The sequence below is a fragment of the Magnolia sinica genome, chromosome 2 (genome assembly GCF_029962835.1).
Source record: "Magnolia sinica isolate HGM2019 chromosome 2, MsV1, whole genome shotgun sequence".
Lineage (NCBI taxonomy): Eukaryota > Viridiplantae > Streptophyta > Magnoliopsida > Magnoliales > Magnoliaceae > Magnolia > Magnolia sinica.
Window position 1 is genome coordinate 132,725,278 of NC_080574.1, and position 23,172 is coordinate 132,748,449.

At 47.2% G+C, this 23,172-nt stretch overlaps 3 protein-coding genes and 1 pseudogene across 3 annotated transcripts; all 4 read left to right on the plus strand.

The window, feature by feature from the left end:
• Nucleotides 1-1,263: 1,263 nt before the first annotated feature.
• LOC131237699 (UDP-glycosyltransferase 91C1-like) lies at nucleotides 1,264-3,071 on the plus strand (annotated as a pseudogene).
• Nucleotides 3,072-6,153: 3,082 nt separating this feature from the next.
• On the plus strand, nucleotides 6,154-7,227 carry LOC131227948 (uncharacterized). Its single transcript, XM_058223769.1, has 2 exons — nucleotides 6,154-6,475; nucleotides 6,626-7,227. Exons 1-2 carry the CDS (start codon nucleotides 6,154-6,156, stop codon nucleotides 7,225-7,227), a joined length of 924 nt encoding a protein of 307 aa, XP_058079752.1.
• A 1,732-nt stretch (nucleotides 7,228-8,959) lies between these two features.
• Nucleotides 8,960-11,044, plus strand: LOC131227958 (uncharacterized). Its single transcript, XM_058223776.1, has 4 exons — nucleotides 8,960-9,490; nucleotides 9,575-10,224; nucleotides 10,299-10,359; nucleotides 10,598-11,044. Exons 1-4 carry the CDS (start codon nucleotides 8,960-8,962, stop codon nucleotides 11,042-11,044), a joined length of 1,689 nt encoding a protein of 562 aa, XP_058079759.1.
• Nucleotides 11,045-20,191: 9,147 nt separating this feature from the next.
• On the plus strand, nucleotides 20,192-21,601 carry LOC131227969 (UDP-glycosyltransferase 91C1-like). The gene has a single exon (XM_058223785.1). It carries the CDS (start codon nucleotides 20,192-20,194, stop codon nucleotides 21,599-21,601), a length of 1,410 nt encoding a protein of 469 aa, XP_058079768.1.
• The last annotated feature ends 1,571 nt before the right edge of the window (nucleotides 21,602-23,172 follow it).

Genomic DNA, 23,172 nt, shown 5'->3' on the forward strand with positions numbered 1-23,172 from the left:
GGGAGCCATGCCTATCAATGTCACGTGGGGACCGCCAGATTGGCTGGTGTACCACGCACCATCGAACCTGGCTGGTGTGTTGACGTCACTGTGGGTCCATCACGAGGCATGTGTTATATCCAAACCGTCTAATGATTTGACGAGTTAGGCTTGAGCCGAAAAATAAAACAATCCAAAGATTATAAATCGACCAAGCTGCAAATAGTAGGAGATTGACCGTATATATTGAAACCCTTTTGGGGTAAAAGAAGTTTCGGATCAATATGATATTTGCTTTCCCTCTTTATCTAGGTCTACATGAACTAGATTGGATGGAGAATAAAAGTTATGGTGGGCCTTGCAAAGGTTTTAACCTTGAGAATCATTCTCCATTATTATTTGAGGTGTGGTCCACTTAAGATTTGGATGACTCATTTTTTAAATCATGTTCTAAAATGATTTCATCAAATAAATGAACTCTATGAATATAATAAATACATCATTGTTGGCACCATGTAACTTTGATTTCCTTTGAACAACTTTGTCTTCCGAGACTACTCCAGTAACTAGGTTGGTGGTGTGTGGTACACCAACTAATACTTTTTGGAAGTGAATTAGTAGTGTGCCACACCCGACTAACCTAACTGATGTGGTTACTTGTAGTATGAAGATGAGCACAAACGCTTCTCCTAAGCTGTACAAACGGTTGAAAGGAGTTCAACGTAACATTGTCTACACTGATATATTTATTATATGCACCCGGTTCATTCATTTCGTGAGATCATTTTATAGTATGATTCTAAAAATGAGTTATATTGAAAGCTCGAGTGGACCACATTATAAATAAAAGTAGGACAAAATTGCCAACATTAAAACATTCATAGGGCCCACTGGAATGTTTATTTTCCATCAAATCTGATCATAAGGTCAGTCATACATAAATGAAGAGGAAAAGCGAACATCAAATTAGTCCAGAACTTCCGTAACCCAAAAAGGTTTCAATGGTGGATTTCTAGTCCCCACCGGTTTTTACAATGTAGTCCACTTGATCTTTAGATCGGTCTTATTTTTCTGATTAAGCCTTACAATCAGCTCGCCAAATGGACGGACAGAACTTGGTGTGACGTCAACACACTAGTCAGGTCGGTGGTGTGTCGTACACCAGCCCATCCGCTTACGCATTTCCTCACATGAGGACAACGGACTTCATCAGTAGTGATGTCCAGCAACCGATTCGTATACTGATCTTTCACTGGTTAACCAGCAAGCTTTTGTAGCTATAAATCCCATCTTTCTCGCTTTCAAACCTTGAAGAAATAGATCCCATTTCTCCTTTGCAAACGATTCCACACCCGGCAATGGAAAAACAAAAGAAGCTTCACATAGCTATGGTGCCGTGGATAGGTTTTGGCCACATGATCCCCTATCTAGAGCTGGCCAAGTGCTTAGCTCAACAAGGCCACCATGTTTCCTACCTCGCCCCCAACAGGAACATTGAGAGGCTGCCAAGTGTCCCTCATGATCTACGTTCCCAGCTAAATCTAGTAAAGCTTACCCCACCTCACGTCGAAGGCCTACCCGAGGGTGCTCAATCCACCGTCGATGTCCCGATCGATTACCTTGCCCAGTTATATGAGATGTTGGATGGACTCGAATCCTCGATGCCAATCCATCAACAGATTGGCTTATCTACGACACGTTCATTTGGTGGGCCCCACGCGTCGCGGCTAAGCATGGAATACCCACCGTCTTCTTTGGACCGTTCAGTGCTATGTCTCTTTCCATCATGGGGCACCCAAAGGTGCTGATGGACCCTCAGCCAACAACGCCTGAGGAATTAACAGTGCCACCTCCGTGGGTCCCATTCCCTACCACCGTAGCTTTCCGATACTTCGAAGCTGTAAGAATCGCGAGGGACAGAACTAGGCGTGCAACGAGTTCGACTCCTGGCGCTAAAAACAGGTTAGGGGTCTTCGAAGGAACCCACGTCGCCATACGTAGCTGCCGTGAATTCGAACCTGAATGGATCCGACTCCTTGGCGAGCTTTACGGGAAACCTGTTTTCCCGATTGGCTTGCTTTCACCATCCGTACCTAAAATCGACGATAAGGGAAATGACACGTGGGTGGATCAGGAGTGGCTTGATTCACAAAATGAAGGGTCCACGATTTATGTTGCATTTGGGAGCGAGATGCGATTCAGCAGAGAACAAGCTCATGAGTTAGCAATCGGGTTAGAACTATCGGAGTTGCCTTTCTTCTGGGCATATAGGGGGGACCCGTCTCTACTCCCACCCGGGTTCGAAGATCTAACCAAGGGCCGTGGGATCGTACGCTTGGGGTGGGCCCCACAGACTAGGTTACTGGCACACAAGTCGGTTGGGTGTTTCTTTACGCACGGTGGATGGGGTTCGTCAGTCGAGGGTCTCGCTTTCGGTAAGCCGTTCGTTTTGTTGCCTTTCCAAGGTGATCAAGGGCTGAATACATGTGTGATGAAAGAAAGGAACGTTGGAGTCGAGGTGGCCAGGAACGATAGGGACGGATCTTTCAAGGGGGAGGCAATCGCTGAGTCTTTGAAGCGGGTGATGGGGGATGATGGTGTGCCCATCAGATCCAACGCTAAGGAGTTGATGAAGATCTTTGCTGATAAGGAACGGCATAATCAGTATATCAAGGAGTTCGCTGATTTCCTCGTTGAGAATAGAGGCCAAGACGGTGTCCTAGCCCCCTCGGCCTAATCATGTCAAGCGAAATGCATGTGAATAAGGCCCACTAACTCCACCATCAGGCAGCGTTGGGTAAGCGACGGTCGGATGGTGGTGGATGATGGGTGGAGGATGGCAACAGCATTAGTGTGTCATTGAGCATTTACGCTGAGGGCGGCTGGGTCTGTGAGTCTAATTAACTAGATGGATAAAATAACACCAACCAAATCTAGATCAGACAGTGCGGGATGATGGTGCACTCATCTTCGAGCGTGCTATATATTCTGTATGTCTGGAAAGCAAACACCTGATCCACGGTTGGATGGTGCCGGATGTTGGGTGTAGAATTAGCATGTTGGGTAGTTTCGGATGTTGGGTGTTGATTGCATTATCTTTTTTTTTCATTTTTTTTTAAAAGAAGAGCTAGATTGCATTAGCATGTTATGTATAGTAAATCACTAATTAGTGGTGTGGTTTTGGCTGAAATATGATTGGCTCATTTGACAAAAATTAGAGATGCCACGGGAGTGTGCCCTCCATTCCACAGGGACGTCACTTGAGTAAATCGCGCGGCCTGAAGTTGCCCCGTATTAATCACTCCTAGTGCAGAGTCTCGGATATCAATTTTATGCAGAACAATTATTCAATTGCTCTAAAAGCTTAAATTGATAGAGCAGGGTGAATTAATCCCTTCATGTTATAGCCTATGCTTTAAATTCATGGGTTAGGTCTTCAGATCAAATTCTTCTCATGGGCTCCAAATTCATAGGTTCCCGTTTACTCTGAGTGTGTCCTTGCATCTCACAGGCTACCCTATTCAAACCCGATGTGAAAATGCCCGTATTACTACCAAACATGCCCCTTTCAAGTGGGATTTAAAGTCCTACTCTCGACACACGCACTAAAATCTCATGTTTGTGTGAGACATGGAACGTTGATCAGTTGATGAGCCTGACATTATCTTTCTATAACCCTAAAGTCTGGCAAGTACGGTTCTTAAGTGAGTCACTTGTGTACATCGAATGTGGATTTCTTCAACCCGTCCATCTCTTTGCATGTGTGGATGAAATGATGACCATTGACCTGCGTATCTTCCGTCCCTCTGCAAAGGAAACGGATTGGCTACTCCCCTGTCACCAGCCCCGTGGCTGATGGTTGGTTCTCTGGGGTCCCGAGCATGATATATGCGTTTCATCCATTTTTACAGATCATTTTAGGGCCTCGTACCAAAAATGAGAGGGATATAAATCTCAGGTGGTCTACACTACTGGCAAACAATAGTGATTGGATATTCACCATTAAAATAATTCTAAGGCCCACTATACTGTTTATTTGACATCCAATCTGTTGATCAGGTCATACAGACCCAGATGAAAGGGAAAAAAAAAAGATCAGCTTGATCCAAAACTTTTATGGCCCCCAAAAAATTTTTAATGGTCGACGTTCATTCAACACTGTTTCCTGTAATGTGGTCCAATTGGGATTGGATATATCTCATTTTTGGTCTGATATCGTAAAATGATCTGAAAAAAATAGATGGACAGCATGGATGAAACGCATACATCATGGTGGGCCCACAGAGCACTGACCACCAGCCATTGGCTGGTGGCAGGGGGTGTAGCCAATCCGTTTCCCTCTGCAAACGCTCAACGTCATTCATTGTGCAGGTTAAGAGGACAGTGACATAAGGTGGGTGGGCATTTATGCTGTGAAGTTATCGGCTGGGTGAACGTATCCTTGGGCCCTACCAGTTGTTATTGAGACCTCGTATTTATAATCAATTATCTCGTTTTCAATTTTAAAAAATGCGGGTCGTTTGGTTATGCCACTTAATATTTGAATTAAAAAAAAAAATTTCCTTACATGGTTATTAATTATTTCTATTATAATAACATCATGCCCATATTTACCAGGATACTTTATTTCAGGAGATGTTGACCATCCATGGGCTCATCTTGGATCATGTATTATTCTACTACCGATTGGATGGTTAAACTTATCATATTAAAAAGTGATTTGTTTTTTTGTTTTTTATTTTGTGAGAGATTGGCAATCCACGGTATACTCCTTATGGTGGACAATACACGTTAATTGTTATTGATTTGATCAAAATTAAAAATAAATGGTTTGATTGGGTTCGTATTCAATACAAAGGTTTGATTGGGCTGATATTGAAGACCAACAGTTAGTATATACCAATATCAAAGATTTTTTTATGAACAATTAGATTGGGCTGCACCGAGGATGAAGGGCTGATTGGGCAAATACCGGTGATAAATGGTTCAATTTGGTCATTGTTATGGGAAGATCCGAGCTTGTTATAGTTCCGAGGACCTGCGTCTTTGTAGTTCGATCGGGCAAAAGATCACCCGAAATAACGAACGCTGATGAAGAGAGCAACATCAAAGCACCTGAGCTGAGGGAACAACCTCCCAGCCCGGGGCTCATACTCATGCGAAAAAGGACATCCGAGCCGGGGGATCGTCCTTGTCCTCATCTTCATTGTCATCCGGGGAAGAATGTCCCGAGCCGAGACCAGGTCGGAACATCTCAGATGTTAAACTAAGAAACTGCCTTAAGTGGACGTGCCCGCCAACTTCGCCCATTGATACGCTACACAATCCCTGGATTATGCACGATATCTCCACGATCCGAAAATCCTCCTGATTGAGTGAATCGTGCCGAGATTGATGGACCCAAACCATCCGACAATCAGGTATAAATATATCAAGGCTTCATTGCTATGGGTACGCAACAACTCACACCCTAAACCCTAGCTACACTACTTAAACCCAGATTCCTAGCCTAAATTTGGCATCGGAGGGTCCCCTGCTCTAGCCAAGGTCTCCTTTGTCCTTTTCTTGTGCAGGCACATAGGGCTAGGCTCAAGTGCTCGGAGCTCGGCGAAGGGTGAACCAGATTTTTGTATCAACATTTTTGGCACTGTCTGAGGGAATCTGATACAAAAAGTCAGGTTCCTATTCTCGAGCATAATGGCTAGAGGAAAGAAGAAAGCAGTAACCATGGAGCTAGAGCTAAATGAACAGACTTGCTCCTCCTCACTGCTTCATACAAGGCCTTCCCAGCGTTCTCGCAATCGGGCTAGTAAGTATCGAGCCATGCAGAACGAGATATAGGCCTTGTGCGATGAAGTAAACTGAATGAAGCAACAACAGGAGCCGCAACTGCGCCCGACTCAGTAAAACCCTACTCCCGAGCCGATCGATCTTGTCGTGGAAGCTCACTCCGTGCCAAGGGGTGCGAGGCACGAGGTGCCTCAACACCCCCAGACGCGGGTTTCGGATCAGAATCCTCCTCCGACCCAGGTCCGAGTCTCTGCTCGGAACACAGCCACTTGAGCTTCAACCAATGCTTCGGTCCCTTCAGTTCTAGCACCAACAGACCTCCATCATTAGTTGGAACGAAGGAGGGGAAGGAGAACTCGAGAGAGGGAAGACACCCAAGAGATCATGTCGGAAAATAAAGACCCTTGGGAAAAATGGTCTGCGGAGCTCAACGACAAGTTTCTAGCGCTGGAAAAGAAACAACAGCTAACGTCAGTTCCTGCCGCCGTTCAAGCGATGATGGAAGAGACCAAACCTCCCTTCACGTCGGACATTATAAACAAGGTGATGCCCCAGAGGTTCCGGATTCCTCCTGTCATCCAATACTCTGGGTCCGGAGACCCATCTGAGCACGTGGAAGCTTATCGATCGTGGATGCAGATCCAGATGGCAACGGATGCAATGATGTGCCAAGGATTCTCAATCACACTTACGGGATCTGCCTGGAGTTGGTATCGGCAACTCAAGCCAAATTCTATTAGTTCCTTCGCAGAGTTGAGTCGATTATTCCTTACCTAATTCATAAGTGGCAAGAGAAGTCGAAAACCCAACACTCACCCGTTTGCTATCAAGTAAGAGCCGAATGAGTCATTGAAAGATTACATTGCTCGCTTCAATGAGGAAGCACTGTTGATAGAAGATTACGACGACAAGATGACACTTGCAGCCGAGTTCAGTGGCCTGAAAGAAGGAAAATTCATGTTCTCCATTGGAAAGAACCCACCAAAGACGTTGGCAGAACTCATTGTCAGAGCTCAAAAATACGCTAACGCCGAGGAATTCTTCAACGCTCGCAAAAATATCCAAGTGGCAGAGCCAAATGGTAAAAGGAAGAGGCCTAGGAACGAGGAATCCCAGCCGCCCAACAAAGGGTCCGATGATCGCGCTCCCCGCGATCGTCGTCTGAGTAGGAAGCCAGAAGGGAGATTCCGTTCCTACACCCCCCTCAACACATCCACTGAACAAATTCTTTTGGATGTTCAAGGAGAGAAACTTCTAAATTGGCCTATTTGTATGAAGGCCAACCCGGAACACCGGGATAAACGCAAGTTCTGCCGCTTTCATCGAGACCATAGTCACAATAAGGATGATTGCGTGGTTCTCAAGGACGAGATCGAGTCTCTTATCCGAAAGGAACATCTGCGTCGATACACCAAGAGAGGAAGGACCGCTTGGAATGAAGAGCAAAGACAAGAATGACCGAATAACCCTACGGAAGAGCCAGCTGAAATCTGCACCATTTTTGGGGGCTCGTCTGGTGGGGGAGATTCGAACAAGGCTCGAAAAGCCCACTCTCGGAAGCCTGATCTAGAACATTACGTTCACTTGACTGAGCAGCCCAGCAAAGAGCTTCGGGTCAACCCATGCAGCCTTACCTTCACTGAGGATGATGCCCGCGGGATTCAGCAATTGCACGACGATGCCCTGGTAGTTACCATGACCATAGCTAACCACAAAGTATACCGTATTCTGGTTGACACAGGCAGCTCGGCCGACGTTGTCTACTCCGAGGCTTTCAAAAAAATGGAGATTCCACGGTCACACCTTCAACCTGTGAAGACCCCTTGCATGGCTTTACTGGGGAGAGGGTGATCTCCGAGGGGGCCATTTCCCTCCCAGTAACTGTCGGAGAAGGATAGCATCAAGTCACCCTTATGGTGGACTTCTTTGTTGTCAACATACCATCCATACACAATGTCATTTTGGGTAGACCCTCGCTCAACGCAATGAGGGTTGTCGTCTCTACTTATCACCTGATGATGAAGTTCCTCGCCGAGGGCAGAATAGGTTACCTCCGAGGTGATCAGCGCGAGGCTTAGAGGTTTTATGCCATAACAATCAAAAAGGGATCCATGAAGCAAACGCTTGCTATCAATGTCTTGGATCCCCGGGGACCGGCAGAGAATTCATCTGTGGAAGATCTGGAGAAAGTGCCCCTCGATGAAGCGGATCCAAGCAAGACCATCCAGCTTGGAACATCACTAAGTTCCGAACAACAGTCAGAAATGCTCGCCTTACTGCAACAACACAGGAATGTATTCGCATGGTCGCACGCGACCATGTCAGGAATCTCTCCTGACATCTTGGTCCATAGGCTGAACGTGGACCCAGACCATAAACCCGTAAAGCAAAAGAGAAGACCATTTGATGCCGAGTGGTACGAGGCCATTGTCGAAGAGGTCTCTATCCTACTCGATGCTAATTTCATAGAAGAAGTGTATTACCCTGACTGGATCGCAAACGTGTCACTTGTCAAAAAATGCAACGGGAGGTGGCGGGTCTGCGTAGACTACTCAGATCTGAATAAGGCGTGTCCTAAGGATAGCTTCCCATTGTCTCGAATTGACCAGCTGGTAGACAGTACAGCCAGCCATGAATTACTCTCCTTCCTGGACGCTTATTCCGGGTATAACTAGATCGTAATGCATCCCTCAGACAGGCAGAAGACTACTTTCGTCACAGATAAGGGACTCTACTATTACCAGGTCATGCCATTTGGCCTGAAAAATGCTGGGGCTACTTATCAAAGATTGGTGAATCAGATGTTTTCCAAACAGATCGGATGCACTATGGAGGTGTACGTCGACGACATGCTAGTAAAAAGTGTCAAGGCATCCGATCACCTGACAAATCTTGAGGAAACATTTACCATCCTCCGAGAGTATCAGATGAAGCTGAATCCCGCAAAGTGCGCTTTTGGGGTCAGTTTGGAAAAATTCCTCGGGTTTTAGGTCAGCCAGAGAGGCATTGAAGCAAATCCTGACAAAATCAAAGTACTCCTAAATATGAGTTTGCCTCGGACCGTCAAAGAAATACAATGCCTCACAGGGCGAGTTGTAACGCTTGGACGCTTCATATCCAGAGCAACAAACAAGTACCTCCCCTTTTTCCAATAGTTGAAGGGTCATAAGAAGGCAGAGTGGACATCAAAATGCGAACAAGCCTTCCAGCAATTGAAACTCTATCTGGGCATGGCCCCCTACTGTCCAAGCCTGAGGAAGGCGAGCCTCTATTCCTGTATCTGGCAGTCTTAGCCTCGGCCGTTAGCTCGGCCCTGATTAGAGAGGTCGGAGACAAGCAACATCCCGTATATTACGTGAGCAAGGCTATGGTGCCTTCAGAGACGAGATATCCGCCCCTGGAGAAACTAGCGCTCAGCCTCATCATTTCAACTCGGAGGTTATGTCCGTACTTCCAAACCCATTCGGTCATTGTGTTGACTGATTCCCCTCTCAAACAAGTCCTCCAAAGACCTGAAGTCTCGGGTCGACTAACCAAGTGGGCCATCGAACTTGGCAAATTTGACGTCCAATTTCATCCACGGATAACGATCAAGGGCCAAGCTGTGGCCAACTTCATTGCCGAACTTACCATACCAAGTGCAGAAGAAATTAAAGCTGGAGTCGAAACGACTCCACCTGTTCCTCTAAGTGATCAGAAGTCAATGTCGGAACCAGGATGGGTTCTCTACATAGACGGATAGTCTAACGCCAAGCGGGCCAGAGCAGGAATTGTTCTGGTTGCGCCTGACTCCACGCCCATCCAGTACGCGATCAGACTTGGCTTCAAGGCCTCGAACAATGAGGCGGAGTACGAGGCTTTACTTGCTGGACTCAGATTAACAGTGAGTTTGGGTGTCCAGTCTCTTCAGGTTCGATGTGACTCTCAGCAGGTAGTAAACCACATCTCCACTAAGTACGAAGCTAAGGAGACGAGGATGATCGCCTATCTGGATGAAGCAAGGAAATTAATTGAAAGATTTTGGAGTTGCACTATCCATCAGATCCCCAGAGCGAAAAATTCGTGGGCCGACGCCCTAGCAAGGCTCACCTCAGCTACAGAAGGGAAAATCCCACGAATCATCCCCGTTGAATTCATAGAACGTCCGAGCATCGACCAGGCAGAAAAGAGGGAAGTCAATTTGGTACACGCTACTCTAAGCTGGATGGACCCGATCTTTAACTACATCACATCTGATGAGATCTCCTCGGATAAACTAGAGGCCAAGCACTTGAGAGTCCGAGCTGCACGGTACATTATCCTCGACGGTATCCTATACAGGAAAAGTCACTCTCAACCCTACCTCAGGTGCCTCCAACCCGACAAGGCAGACTATGTTATTCAGGAGATCCACGAAGGAATCTGCGGAAACTATTCCGGCAGCAGAGCTTTAGCCCTGAAGATACTTCGACAAGGGTACTTTTGGCTAACCCTCTAGCGAGACTCGAGAGATTACGTTTAAAAATGTGATAAATGCCAACATTTTGCAGTTGTGCCGAGATAACCCGCAAAGGAAATGACTTCCATGAGCGGTCCGTGGCCGTTCGCTCAGTGGGGAATCGATATCATCGGCCCCTTGCCCACAGGGAAAGGACAGGTCAAATTTTCCATCGTCACAGTCGACTATTTCACTAAATGGACTGAGGCCGAGCCAGTTGCCAAGATCACAGAACGGAGAATGATTGACTTCATCTGGAAAAACATCGTATGGCGGTTTAGGATTTCGAGCATCATCGTATCAGACAATGGCCGGCAATTCGACAATGACAAGTTCTAAAACATGTGTCAGGGGCTCGGCATCACAAATGCATATTCTTCTCCTCGACACCCACAGTCCAATGGACAGGTGAAAGCGGTCAATAAGGTTATCAAACACCATCTCAAAACAAGATTGGAAAAAGCGAAAGGTAATTGGGCTGAGGAGCTTCCATTCGTCCTTTGGGCCTATAGAACGACAGCCCAGTCATCTACCAGGGAAACACCATTTTCGCTCTCCTACGGCTCGGAAGCAATTGTGCCAGTAGAAATCGACCTTCCCACTGCTTGGGTGAGAAACTATCAAGGGAACCAAAACTCCGAGCAGATCGCAGCTAACTTAGATCTGCTTGAAGAAATCAGAGACATCTCGGCACTCCGAGTGGCTGCTCGACATCAGCAGGTGGCACGATTCTATAATTCCAAAGTCAAGGTCAGGCGGTTCCGCCCAGGAGACTTGGTCCTTCGCCGGGTCTCCTAGAGCACTACTGAGCCTGGGGCTGGGGTGCTCGGACTTAACTGGGAAGGGCCATATCATGTGGTTCGGTCGACTAGAGCAGGCTCCTACCACTTAAAAGATTTTGAGGGCCACCAGCTCCCCCATCCCGGGAATGTTGAGCATTTAAAGGTCTACTATTCGTAATGAAATAGCCTTTAAGGCTCTCAAATAAGTGCGCGCTTAGGAGCGACTAGCCTTTAAGGCTCTTAAATAAGTATATGTCTCCAGACGACTAGCCTTTAAGGCTCTTAATGAAATTCACGGCTTCTTCCACAACCATATATATTATCCACTAAGGAAAAAGTCGCCTCTCATATGCAGAGGCGAACTGGACGAGCTGATCCCTTAAAGAATGGGTTAGAGCGTAACCCCATGAAAACTCGACAAGGCATCCCCTCTTAAGTCAGGGGAAAAGCTAAAAGATTACCCGACTCCCCAATGGAGGAGTCAGCCCGTCACCCGACTAACGATTGGAGTGGAGGTTTCTCGCCATTCGTGGGATGAGCCGACCCCCTAGGGGTTCAAACTCAAACAATGACCAAGCCATAAAGGCTTAAGAATTCTATGAGACAGTATTGGAAAGGGCTTACCCGTCGAGGGGTCGGGTCGGTCATGCCTAGAAATAAACTGACCTGTCAATGGATCAGTTCAACAATCAACAATCAACATCCAATGTCGAGAAAGTAACTACAAATTAGCATGTATAAAAGCAGTCATCCGAGCACCCTTTCCAAAGGGTCAAAAATCATCATCATCCAAAGAGTCAAAAAATAAATTCACCACAACATTCACAAAAAGTAATTAAGTTCCTGTCAGTCATGAAGAAAATATATTGAAAACTATGCAATCAGAGGGGCTTGGTCCGGGTGGACGTCCTCTGCAGGCTTCTCTCCAACGTCTTTAGACCACAGGGGTTCAAGGTTAAGGTCCGGATACAAGTCTTGGACTGCCTCAATGCAAGCATCAAGCTACAGTTATAAAACTTGGCGGCTTCGGCTTCCCTCTCCTTTGAGGCCTTGAAGGCGTCCACCGCTGCTGCTACCGCTACAACCAGGGAAGCCTCGTCTTCAGCCCGTTGAGCCTCCATCGCTTGAGAGATGGCTCGGCTTCACTCTTCTGCCGCCTCGGCCCTAGTCCGCTCAAGGACTTCACCCAATCGAGTGTTCTCCTTAGCCAGCGAATCCGTGTGAGCCCTGGCACGGGTCAGCTCGGGGGTTGCAGTGTCACACTAGGCTTTGAAGTTATCTACGATTTCCTGCAGCCGAAGCTCCCTAACCTTCCCGTCCTCAAGCTGCCTACGCAACTCACCCTGCTCAAGTCAGAGAAAAGTGGCTTCATCCCATAAGATCCCCACTTCGGTCATGAGGGCCTCCACCTCAACCTCTCTCTTTTTCAACTCCTGCGCCCTCTCCCGAGCCGAAGGAGCTTCAGGACAAACTGAATAAAAATAAGAGAATAAGCACTCAGAAGCAGTAAGTGCAAAAAGGCAAGGAAAGTTGGTATAAATACAGTGTAAAATATGAAAGTTATGTCATTCAAGAAGGAGTTGTCCGACTTGCTAAGGAGGTGGGCTATATCCTCATCTGGGGCATGTTTGGCAGCCCAAGGCATCAGGCAAGACAGGTGGTAGCCAAGCTCGAACCTCCCGCCGCTCGTCCCCACCTAGGCCGAGCCTGCAGCCTCCCCGGCCCCAGTCCAGCTACCAGCCGAGGCCTGAGCCTCGGCCCCGACATCATTCCCGGCGCCATGGGGGGAGATCATGGCATCGGCCATCCGAACGGCCGCCTCCCTTTCGGACAACGAAGGGATGGCTATGCAGGGGGCTGCAGGACGGGCATCCGCAGTAGGGGAACGGCGATAGGAGGAAGGGAAGGAGTTATGGTTACTGCTGAAGGAGTTATGGTTGGCGGAGTCGGAATAATGATTGCTGAGACCCGGGTCTCAACGGGCACCACAGCGGGGGCTGCGGCAATGGGAGCTGCGGTCGGAGCTGCAAATACAGGAGCGGGACCGGAGGGGCCCTCTTCCCGAGTAGCAGTCTGTCATCTCCGGATGGTAGTCTTCGTCCAGGGTTGGGCCCTCAACATCTCCTCCATTGTCGAGGCAGCTTTCCTCCTCCGGGAACTAGACGCCTCGGCCATGCCTGCATAGAGGACAATTACTCAGTTAACGAAATGAACAAGTTTAGCCTCTCCAAGAGACAAAAGAAACTTACTGAAGGATGTCGGGAGAGGTGGAGACTTGCAAAGCCCAGACCAATGAAGGTTGGCGGCCGTGATCAAGTTAGACCAAGAGTGAAGCTCTTTTGATCGTACCTTAGCCTTAGCAGCACGGTTCTGGTCAGAGGTGAGAGTGGCGGCCCCTCGGGAAATCTAAAAGGATAAAAGAGGGCTTCGGTCAGATTGGAGTAAGTAAAAAGGGTGAAGGGAAGAAAAATGCTTAAAGTCTGACCTGGTTTTAAGAATCGGGTGGGGACCCGAGTCGTTAGAGTCCCGACCTCTGCCGCTGGCGCCTCCACTTGCCCGCAACCCAGAACCACTTATTCTTCCAGTCCTTGTTGGAAGACGAAAGGTTCATCACCAACCCTGACCCTTTGCCGCCTCAGGTCGCGAAGTAACACCATGGTTCTTGATTGTCGTGCTTGACCAGGTACAAGCTTATCGGCTCTGATGGGGTCAGCTCCGGATTCTCAACTTGACGCTAGATAATGAAGGAAGAAATTAACATCCTCTAAGCGTTGGGAGTGAACTGCCCAGGAGCTAGTCCAAGGTAGGCGGTGATGGCTCGGACGAAGAGATGTAAAGGAAGTCGGACTCCACATTGCAATGCATAGAGAAAAATGACAACTTCTCCCTCAGCGGGCACGCCAGCAGTATCGAGAGACTTTAGGGCCCTTATCCGCACGGAGTCTGGGATTTGAAACTCCCAGCGGATCCAACACATTTAAGACTCTGATAATACAGAGCCTCCGGGAACTACCTCCGAGGCCCGCCCGCTAGCTGGCATCTCGGTGACCTCGGTGGTTCTGGCCTGGGGGGTGTCACGCCCCAAACTCGAAAAACAGGCTCACAAAATTTTCGATCGCCGAATCCGGAGCCGACAACCTCTGTAGTGCCCCATTCTCGTATCCCGGCACTCTCATGCCAGATTCCGATCCTGGGATCCTACAAGGAGGATTTTCAGTATGAATTTTTTTTGTAATGGAGCATAACCATGAGCATAACCAAGTCACAAAACAACATCACCACATATCCACTATATCAAAACTTTTTAAGTACAATGCAGAAAAGAAAATACAATGTGATCAAAAAGCTCCAAAATGATCAGATGCGCGCTCCTGCCTCAACGCTGCTGCTGTCCAACGACACCTGCACGCAACGGTCGTGCATAAGCTTACAAAAGCTTAGAAGGTGCCGAATGTCATATGCAAGATGCAAAGCAAGCATGTCAGTCCTTATCAAGTACACATATCAGTAGAGTTCCTATCTGGATATCACTGGGGTCTACTACACCTCACACTGACTGCCTCCTCCCTAGCTGCACAGTCAAGCAAGTGGAAGAGACCACACTATCCGCCTGACCAGTAGTCTGCCAATACCTACCCAGCTCGTCGATAGCGGACTCATTTATGAGCTAGTCAAACTCAGCCTAGCTTATAGCCCCCTCACTCGGGCGGATAAGGCCACACCCCCTTCCAACCGACCACGACACAGTGGGAGACACGGCCTTCTGGTATTCGACACTCGGGCGCTCGTGTATCCACTCGGTATAGACGTTGGAGCATCTCCTGGTACCAAAAAGGTTCTGGGACTTTCACCCAAGGACATCCTAAGTGCCCACAGTACTAGAACCAAGCATTTTCGGTATCCGATACAGCCATCCACGATGTGCCTGTGGAGCCACGGCCCTGATGTCGCTAGGGCGTGTAGTGATCACGACACACAATGCGAAATGCATGAGTCACAACGTTAGTCATGCAGCAATCCTGCGTGTACCACTTGATCATGTGGGGCACTCCGTCTCATAAGGAGTCCCGTTAATGTCTCAACCCAACGACTTATGCTACGATCAAACATTCCTCATATCAAGCATACATATGATGCGTATGCGCATGAATCATGAAAGTGTACTAAGCATATTATAAAGTAATGAACTATCCTTACACCGAAGATGGGCCTGGACAGCCTATGCATAACCAGTATGGGCCTACCAATGAACCCAAGGGAGAGTCATAATGCGTACATTTAACCAACATTATTACAATGTGGACATCAAACCGACATTGCTCCCAAGGCATGGCCCGCCATAAAACATCATTACACAAACCATGGGGGAATCACACATTGTAATGGACCCCAAGGACATCCCGTTGGGCCTCGACCCATAGGCCTTAGATACATCAAATGGGCCGCATCATATGGGTCTTATATAAATCAAGTGGGCCACATCAATGGGCCTTATGTACATTACAATGGGTCATAACCCCTGGGCCTTGAAATACATCACAATGGGCCTCATAACATGGGCCTTACATTCACATTAAGGTGGGCCTCAACAATGGCCTCATACACATCAAGGTGGGCCTCAACAACGGGCCCTACTACATCACAATGGGCCTCAACCCATGGGCTCCAATTACATCACAATGGGCTTTGCTAAATTGGTCGAAAATACATCACAATGGGCCTCAACCCACGGGCCCTAATATATCACAATGGGCCTCAACCCATGAACCCTAATACATTGCAATGGGCCTTAACCCATGGGCCCCAAATACATAACAGGTGGGCCCTGCATATGGGCCTAATATACATAATAGGTGGGCCTTGCACCTGGGCCTACACCTTCCAAAATGGGTCCACTAAATGAACGCCATGGATGAACAACACATAACTCATGGTATGGCCCACCATCTAGATCATGGTGGACCACGGCAAATGGATGGACGGAGTAGGTACAATATATACATCACGTGGGGATCCAGGACCGTTTCCATTGGATGGATGGTTTAGATAACAGGTCAGCTGCACCGTCCAGCACTGGACAGTGCAGATAATACCATACAGCATGGTGTGGCCCTCATAGTGGCCCGCCAATAAAATATTATAAATATATTATATATTATATAATATAATATTATATATTATATATTATGTATCCTCACTGTGGTAGCAAACTGTCCGTACTCACCATCCAGATGGATCTGGACGGTGTGTACACTATGATAAAGGTGGGTCCCATGTAGCAGTGGCCCACCACAGCAATTATATAATATATAATATAATTTATTATATGTATAATATACATATATATATATATACGTATACGTGTGTGTGTGTGTGAAGCCATATAGTGGCAGCGTCCAGAGACGCTGGACAGCCTGAATGAAAGGAAAAATAAATTTCATATTAATCCAAAACTTATGTGGCCCATAAAAGGGTTCCAAGGGTAGACGATCAATCCTACAGTTTCCTCTGATGTGGGCCATCTGAGACTTGGATTGGCCTGATTTTTGGAGGGGGCCCACTGCTGGAAGTGGCCCACCATATGAACGGATTGGATGACAAATATACATCATGGTGGGGCCCACAGCTGGAGCCGTGGGTCCTGCCTACCGTCCACCCGCTGCTGGCGCAGGCACTGCATGCGCCTTTGACAGCAGCAGCAACAATGCTGTTGTTGTATGTATTTTTATTTTTTTTTGAAAAACTTGAATTTTTGTGGTTTTTTAGAGGTAGGGCTCACATCTGCTGAATCCGGGTCCGCTAATGGATTCTACCATCCATAACAAATCCATCAAGCCCAATATTAGGCATTTTTCGGCGTGTAGAAAAATTAAGGTGAGTTTCAACGGTAAAAATCACTATTTTCAAAGGTGTGGCCCGCTAGAAAGTTGGATCAGCCCCATTTTACGGCTCAATGCCTAAAATAGCCTAAGGAAAGGGATGGATGGCGTGGATTAGAATCATACGTCAAGGTGGGGCCTACACAAGCAGTCCACCAAAATTGTTGAATCAAACTGATATTTCTTTTTTTCCCTCTTATGTTCAACGTCCCTGGACACTAGGCAGTTTGAGCGCACACGTTGGGCCCTGCTCAGGTGGGCCACCAAGGGTGGATGGTGTGGGTACAACACACATAAAGTGGGCCCCCACCTATGGATCACTTGGATAAATATATGCCTTATGGTAGGGCCCATCCAGGTGGGCCACACGGCCACATCATCACATGAAAAGAAATGAAAAAAAGAGAGGGAGAGAGAGAGAGAAAGAGAGTGGGACACATGTGATGGAGGGACCCCGGCACTATGGGCCCTCCCTTGCATAATTTAAAACATACATCAAGTGGGTCCCAACACATGTGGGCCCACCAAATAAAGGATTCAATGGTGGAGATCCTTTCTCCACCAAATGTAAGGTCTAGATGACCCTATCCATACATGAAAAATAAACATCATGATGGGGTCCATGGAGAATGGCCCCATCATGGAATGATCATGAGGATCAAAGTGGTCCATCAGCCACATCAAGGGTCCAAAGTGAGATCCACACCATCAATCGGTAGGCCTCACTTGGCCCATCATCAAAACATGAAAATCTATCCTAATAAGCACCCACCGTTCGATCTTCTCGGTCCGTTGGAACGCTGATCTCCTTGTGTTTCACTTTGATGGAGAGAGATGAGGTTTGAATGGCTAGGATGAAGGTTAAAGGGATGGAAAAATGGGTCACACAAATCACATTTTTCTCTCCATGGGAAGGCTTGGATGTGGGATTTTCCTTACTTGGGAATGTGGGTTTCAAAAATGAGAGAGAGAGAGAGAGTCGTAAAGAGAGAGAGAGTAGCTTAGGTAGGCCATGATTACTTGTAAGAGGGGGTGGCTAGCAATAAATGCTTGTAAGAAGGGCTAGGGGTAGGGTGGCTAGCCATAGTGCTTATAAGAAGGGCTAAGGGTAGGTAGGGTGGTCATAGCTAAGGTAGGGTGGCTATAGCTAGGGTAGGGTGGCTATAGATAGGGTGATGTCATCACTCTCATGATTTCCTAGGGATTGGTGCCACATGGGATGGGTGGGTCCCACAATATGTGGTCCACGACCATTATAATGCACGGTCCACATCTTATGATCTAAGCGTCGGGTTGGCGCACGAGACGGGGCGTTGGAACCACGACAACGGTGCGGTCGCAATGGTATATGGCTCGGATTAAGTTGACTCAAATCTAAAGGATATGGTTTAGGATCACGCGCAAACGTCGATTATAGGTCGCAGGTTGTTGGAATTCGATGGGAAGAATCGCGGGATTCGACGGAACAGTACGGACTAGGATACGGGTCTTACAGGGGGCTTGGGCAGCCTTCTTCTTACCAGTCCGAAGAGTCCGAGCCCCTGCCTCTTTCTGTCTTCGAGGCAGGGGGAACAAGGGAACAACTTCAAAGGGTCTCTCCAAGGCCCCCCTTCCATTATGAGAACTCTCTAATTCGGAGTCGTCATCATAATCCCGAACGGTTTCCAAGTCAGACGACATCTTGAAAGGAAGGAATATAAAGAGGCGCAAGGAAAAGGACTCACCAGACGGTCGACGAACCGTCGCGTGCTCCGGACAACGCAAGACTCCTGTGAGCATTAAATAGTCCATCATAAAGTCGGTCCCAGTTCAAGCCAACTCAACGATTACTCTGCTCCATAGAGTCAACAACGTTGATGTAAGGAGCAGGGGGGCTTACTGTTGAGAAAAAAATAGAAGAAGTTTAGAGACTCGGCTATAGAATGGATCAACTCTACTGATACCGCCCAGGAATCCGAGGCAATAAGCCCAACCGAGACTGGTAAGCAAAGAGCCTGAAGGAGAGACTTAGCTCGAGTTCCGGAGAATGAATCCCAACCGAAGCTTATAAAGTCAAAAGCCACAAGGCAAAGCATATAAGATGAATAAAGTTGACTCAATAAACGAGGTAGCAACATCCAAATAAGTCGATTAAGACCCAAAGCTCAGAAGCCACCCGACCGACCGTAAAACCAACCTATATTTAGGTCGATTATAGAGTCGACCATCGGATTAAGAAATGATATCGACTACGGATCGATTCCATTTCATCCGACAGAAGGCAAACAGTATCATCCTTGCAGCCAGCCGAGGCCCACTCATCCCTAGAGTCGGTCAAGACCGAGCTGAGCAAGGAAAAGACGGTGTAAACAAAAACGCTATCTCGAGAATCTAGTAAAAGGATCCCCGATCCCAAAAATTTGGTGATCGGATGGAGTCCAAAAACAGATCAAAATCAAATCTCCAAAAAATCAGGAGAAGAATCCCTACACACCAGGGCCCTCTCATTCCTATAAATACAGGAGACCTCCAAGGTGAAAGGTACGTAAAAAAAACTCTTACTACAACCTTATCACTGACTTAAGCATAGGAGGGTCTCTGGCTTTAGTCAGGGTCTTCTTTGTTTCCTTCTTACGGGGAGGACACAATCAATTTTTTACATCAACACTTACCATTAGAACCTTCTCTGACGTGATGTTTATTTGCCAGGTTTCTTAAGGTTACAAAGACTCCGATGAAGGGAAAGCAGGAATATCAGCTTCATCCACAGAAGCAGGAATATCAGCTTCATCCAACACTTCCATGGACTTTAAAAAGTTTTCAATGGCAGCTGTTCAATCTCCCCTTCTTTTTGTGATGTGCTTCATTTGACGGTTAGATTTGCCTCATCTTTTGTCTCCTTCCCCAAAATGATCTTGCACGATGCATGGATGGACGGTGTGGTTATAACACATATATCAGGATCGTCGTTACAAATTTATGTTGTGTAAACTGACTTTAGTGAATCCGACCCATAGCTCAGCTGGTACACTAAGAGAGACCTCGTTTTAACACTTGAGGTCTTGGGATCGATTCCCCTGTAGGGGTGGCTAACAGTGGAGTGTGTACTCACAGTGGGTGTGTACTGACAAGCTAACTCAAATATATATACACTAATAATAATCATAATAATAAAAAAGTCTCTCGACAGCGGGCGTTATCCAATAGAGCTTTACACTACGTTACTGTAGCAGTCAACGGCCCTAGCAAGCCTTAAAGCTGGGAGAAATATCATCTCTACCGTGCACTCCATTCCACTCGCAGCCATGGAAAAACAAGGAAACCTTCACATTGTGATGGTGCCGTGGCTAGGTTTTGGCCACATGATCCCCTATTTAGAGCTGTCCAAGTGCTTAGCTCAAATGGGCCACCGTGTATCCTTCCTTTCCACCCCCAGGAACATCGATAGGCTGCCAAGTGTCCCTCTTGATCTACGCTCCCAGATAAATCTCGTGAAGCTTACCCCACCTCCCGTCGATGGCCTGCCTGAGGATGCTCAATCCACCGTTGATGTCCCTCCTGATCACTTGCACTACCTACTTAAGCTGTTGGATGAGCTGGAAGACCCCTTATCAGCTTTCCTCGATGGCGATCCATCACCGGATTGGATTATCTACGATCTGTTCGTTTACTGGGCCCCACGCGTCGCAGCTAGGTATGGAATACCCACCGTTGTCTTTGGATCGGTGAGCGCGATGACCTTCTCAATGATGGGCCCCCCATCGGTACCGATGGTTCCGCAACCGAAGAAGCCCGAGAAATCAACCGGCCCACCTCCGTGGGTCCCATTCCCCACGATTGTGGTTCAACGATACTACGAGGCCGTACAAAACGCGAAGACTGCAAGGACCTGTGCATCGGGTTCGGATCTGACCGTTGGACACAGGGTAAGGACTACACTCCAAGGATGCCATGCCGTGGCCATACGGAGCTGCCCCGAATTCGAACCTGAATGGATCCGACTCCTTCGAGAGCTGTACGACAAACCCGTTTTCCCAATAGGCTTGCTTTCGCCGTCTATCTCCGAAATCAACGGTACGCAGCATGACACGTGGGTGGACCAGGACCAGGAGTGGCTGGACACACAAAAACAGGGGTCTACAGTTTACGTTGCATTTGGGAGCGAGTTTCAACTCAGTAAAGAACAAATGACTGAGTTAGCATTCGGGTTAGAGATATCCGAGTTTCCCTTCTTTTGGGCATATAGGGGGGACCCACGCCTACTTCCACTTGGGTTCGAGGAGCGGACCAAGGGCCGTGGATTCGTCCGCTTGGGGTGGGCCCCACAAGTTAGGCTCTTGGCACACGTGTCAATTGGGTGTTTCTTGACACATGGGGGGTGGAGTTCGACCATTGAGGGTCTTGCGTTAGGGAAGCCGCTCATCATGCTATCCATGTTCGGTGATCAAGGCCTGAATTCCCGCGCGATGGAAGAGAGGAGAGTTGGAGTTGTGGTGGAGAGGAACGAGCAGGACGGATCTTTCACGCGAGAGGCAGTCACGAAGTGTTTGAAGCTGGTGATGGGAGAGGATGAGGGTGGGCCCATCAGATCCAACGCTAGGGAGATGATGAAGATCGTTGCTGATAAGGAACGCCACGATCAATACATCAAGGAATTTGCAGATTACCTCATACAGCATAGACGCAGAGACGTTGTACCAGCTCATGTACGCTAGATGCATATGATACGGGAGCGGATTGGATGCTGAACACTTCAGTAGCCAAAACGCTACTGAAGTGACGTGGTGAAATACAATTGGTTGAATATTAATAGCATGTTCCCTTATAATTAATACTCCTTTCCTTTTAGACGTCTCTCTCCGTTTGCTCGTGCACGCACTCGGCCACGTAATGGTAAACTTTATTTTCAAGTCTTTTTTGTTTCTTTGCTCCCTGCTGAAGTGACGTCACCATGTATTCACAGCGTCCATCCATTTCTTGATATCATTTTAGGGCATATTCCTAGAGTGAGAAAGATTCAAATTTCAAGAGCACCCCACTGTAGAAAACAAAGGAGATTGAACGCATACCATTAAAACCTCTCTGGATCACAGAAGCTTTCGATCAAGTTAATATTTATGTTTTACCTTATTCTATCTTTTTCAACTTATAAAAAGGTTGGATCTCAAATAAACATCATGGTCGGCTCCAGGGAGGTTTCAACGGTGGCCGTCACCTCTCACTGTTTTCTATGATGGGGTCCACTTAAACTTTGGATCTGCCTAATTCTTTTACTTACCCCCTAAAATAATCTCTCCACATAGATGGATGGTGTTGATACAACACATACATCATGGTGGGCCCAAAGAACATGGTGACGTAACATCCGTCTGGTTCAGAAGCCAACCAGCTTCCTTTTCCAATCTGTTTCCAACTGCGGCCAACGCATCCGCATGAACTTCCTTCCACGGCAAAATAGGTGGGGCACACAGTGATATTTGTGAGAAATCCACTCTGTCCATCATTTTTTTCATATCATCTGATAACGTAGGCTCAAAAATGAGGCAGATCTAAAACTCATGTGGGCCGTACGGCTTGGAAACAGTAAGTGGGGGAATTCTATGGTTGAAAATTTCCTGGGTCCATCACGATGTATATATGTCATCCATATGGTTCATGAGGTCATTCCTACTGGGATGAACTGAAATTAAAAAAATCGTTAACATAATCCAAAGCTTTTGTGGCCACTTGAATATTTCAATGGTGGAAGCTTAATCCTCACCTTTTCCTATCGTGTGGCCCACTAGAAGTTTAGATCAATATCATTGCTAGGTCTATATTGTAACATAATCTAGAAAAACTGATGGCCGGGATAAATTTATCAAAAACATTATGGTGTATGCCACCTAGACATGTTACTACTTTTAATACTCATGTGACCGCATTTTTTAATTTGCAGAGGATGGGACTTTTAATTCTTTAAATTAAATAGAGTTGGGGGGCCGGTTGGCTACTGAACCAGACGGTAACTATTCTTGCTACCGATGTCACGTCACCGTGTTCTTTGGGCCCACCATGATGTATATGTTGTATCCACACCATCCATCTATTTGGAGAGATCATTTTAGGGAGTGAGCAAAAGATTTATGGAGATCCAAAGTTCAAGTGGACCCCACCACAGAAAATAGTAGGAGGTGACTGCTGCCGTTGAAACCTTCTTGGGGCCGACCATGATATTTATTTGAGATCCAATCTTTTTGTAAGCTAGAAAAGACGTGCAGTAAAGTAAAGCATAAACATTAGCTTG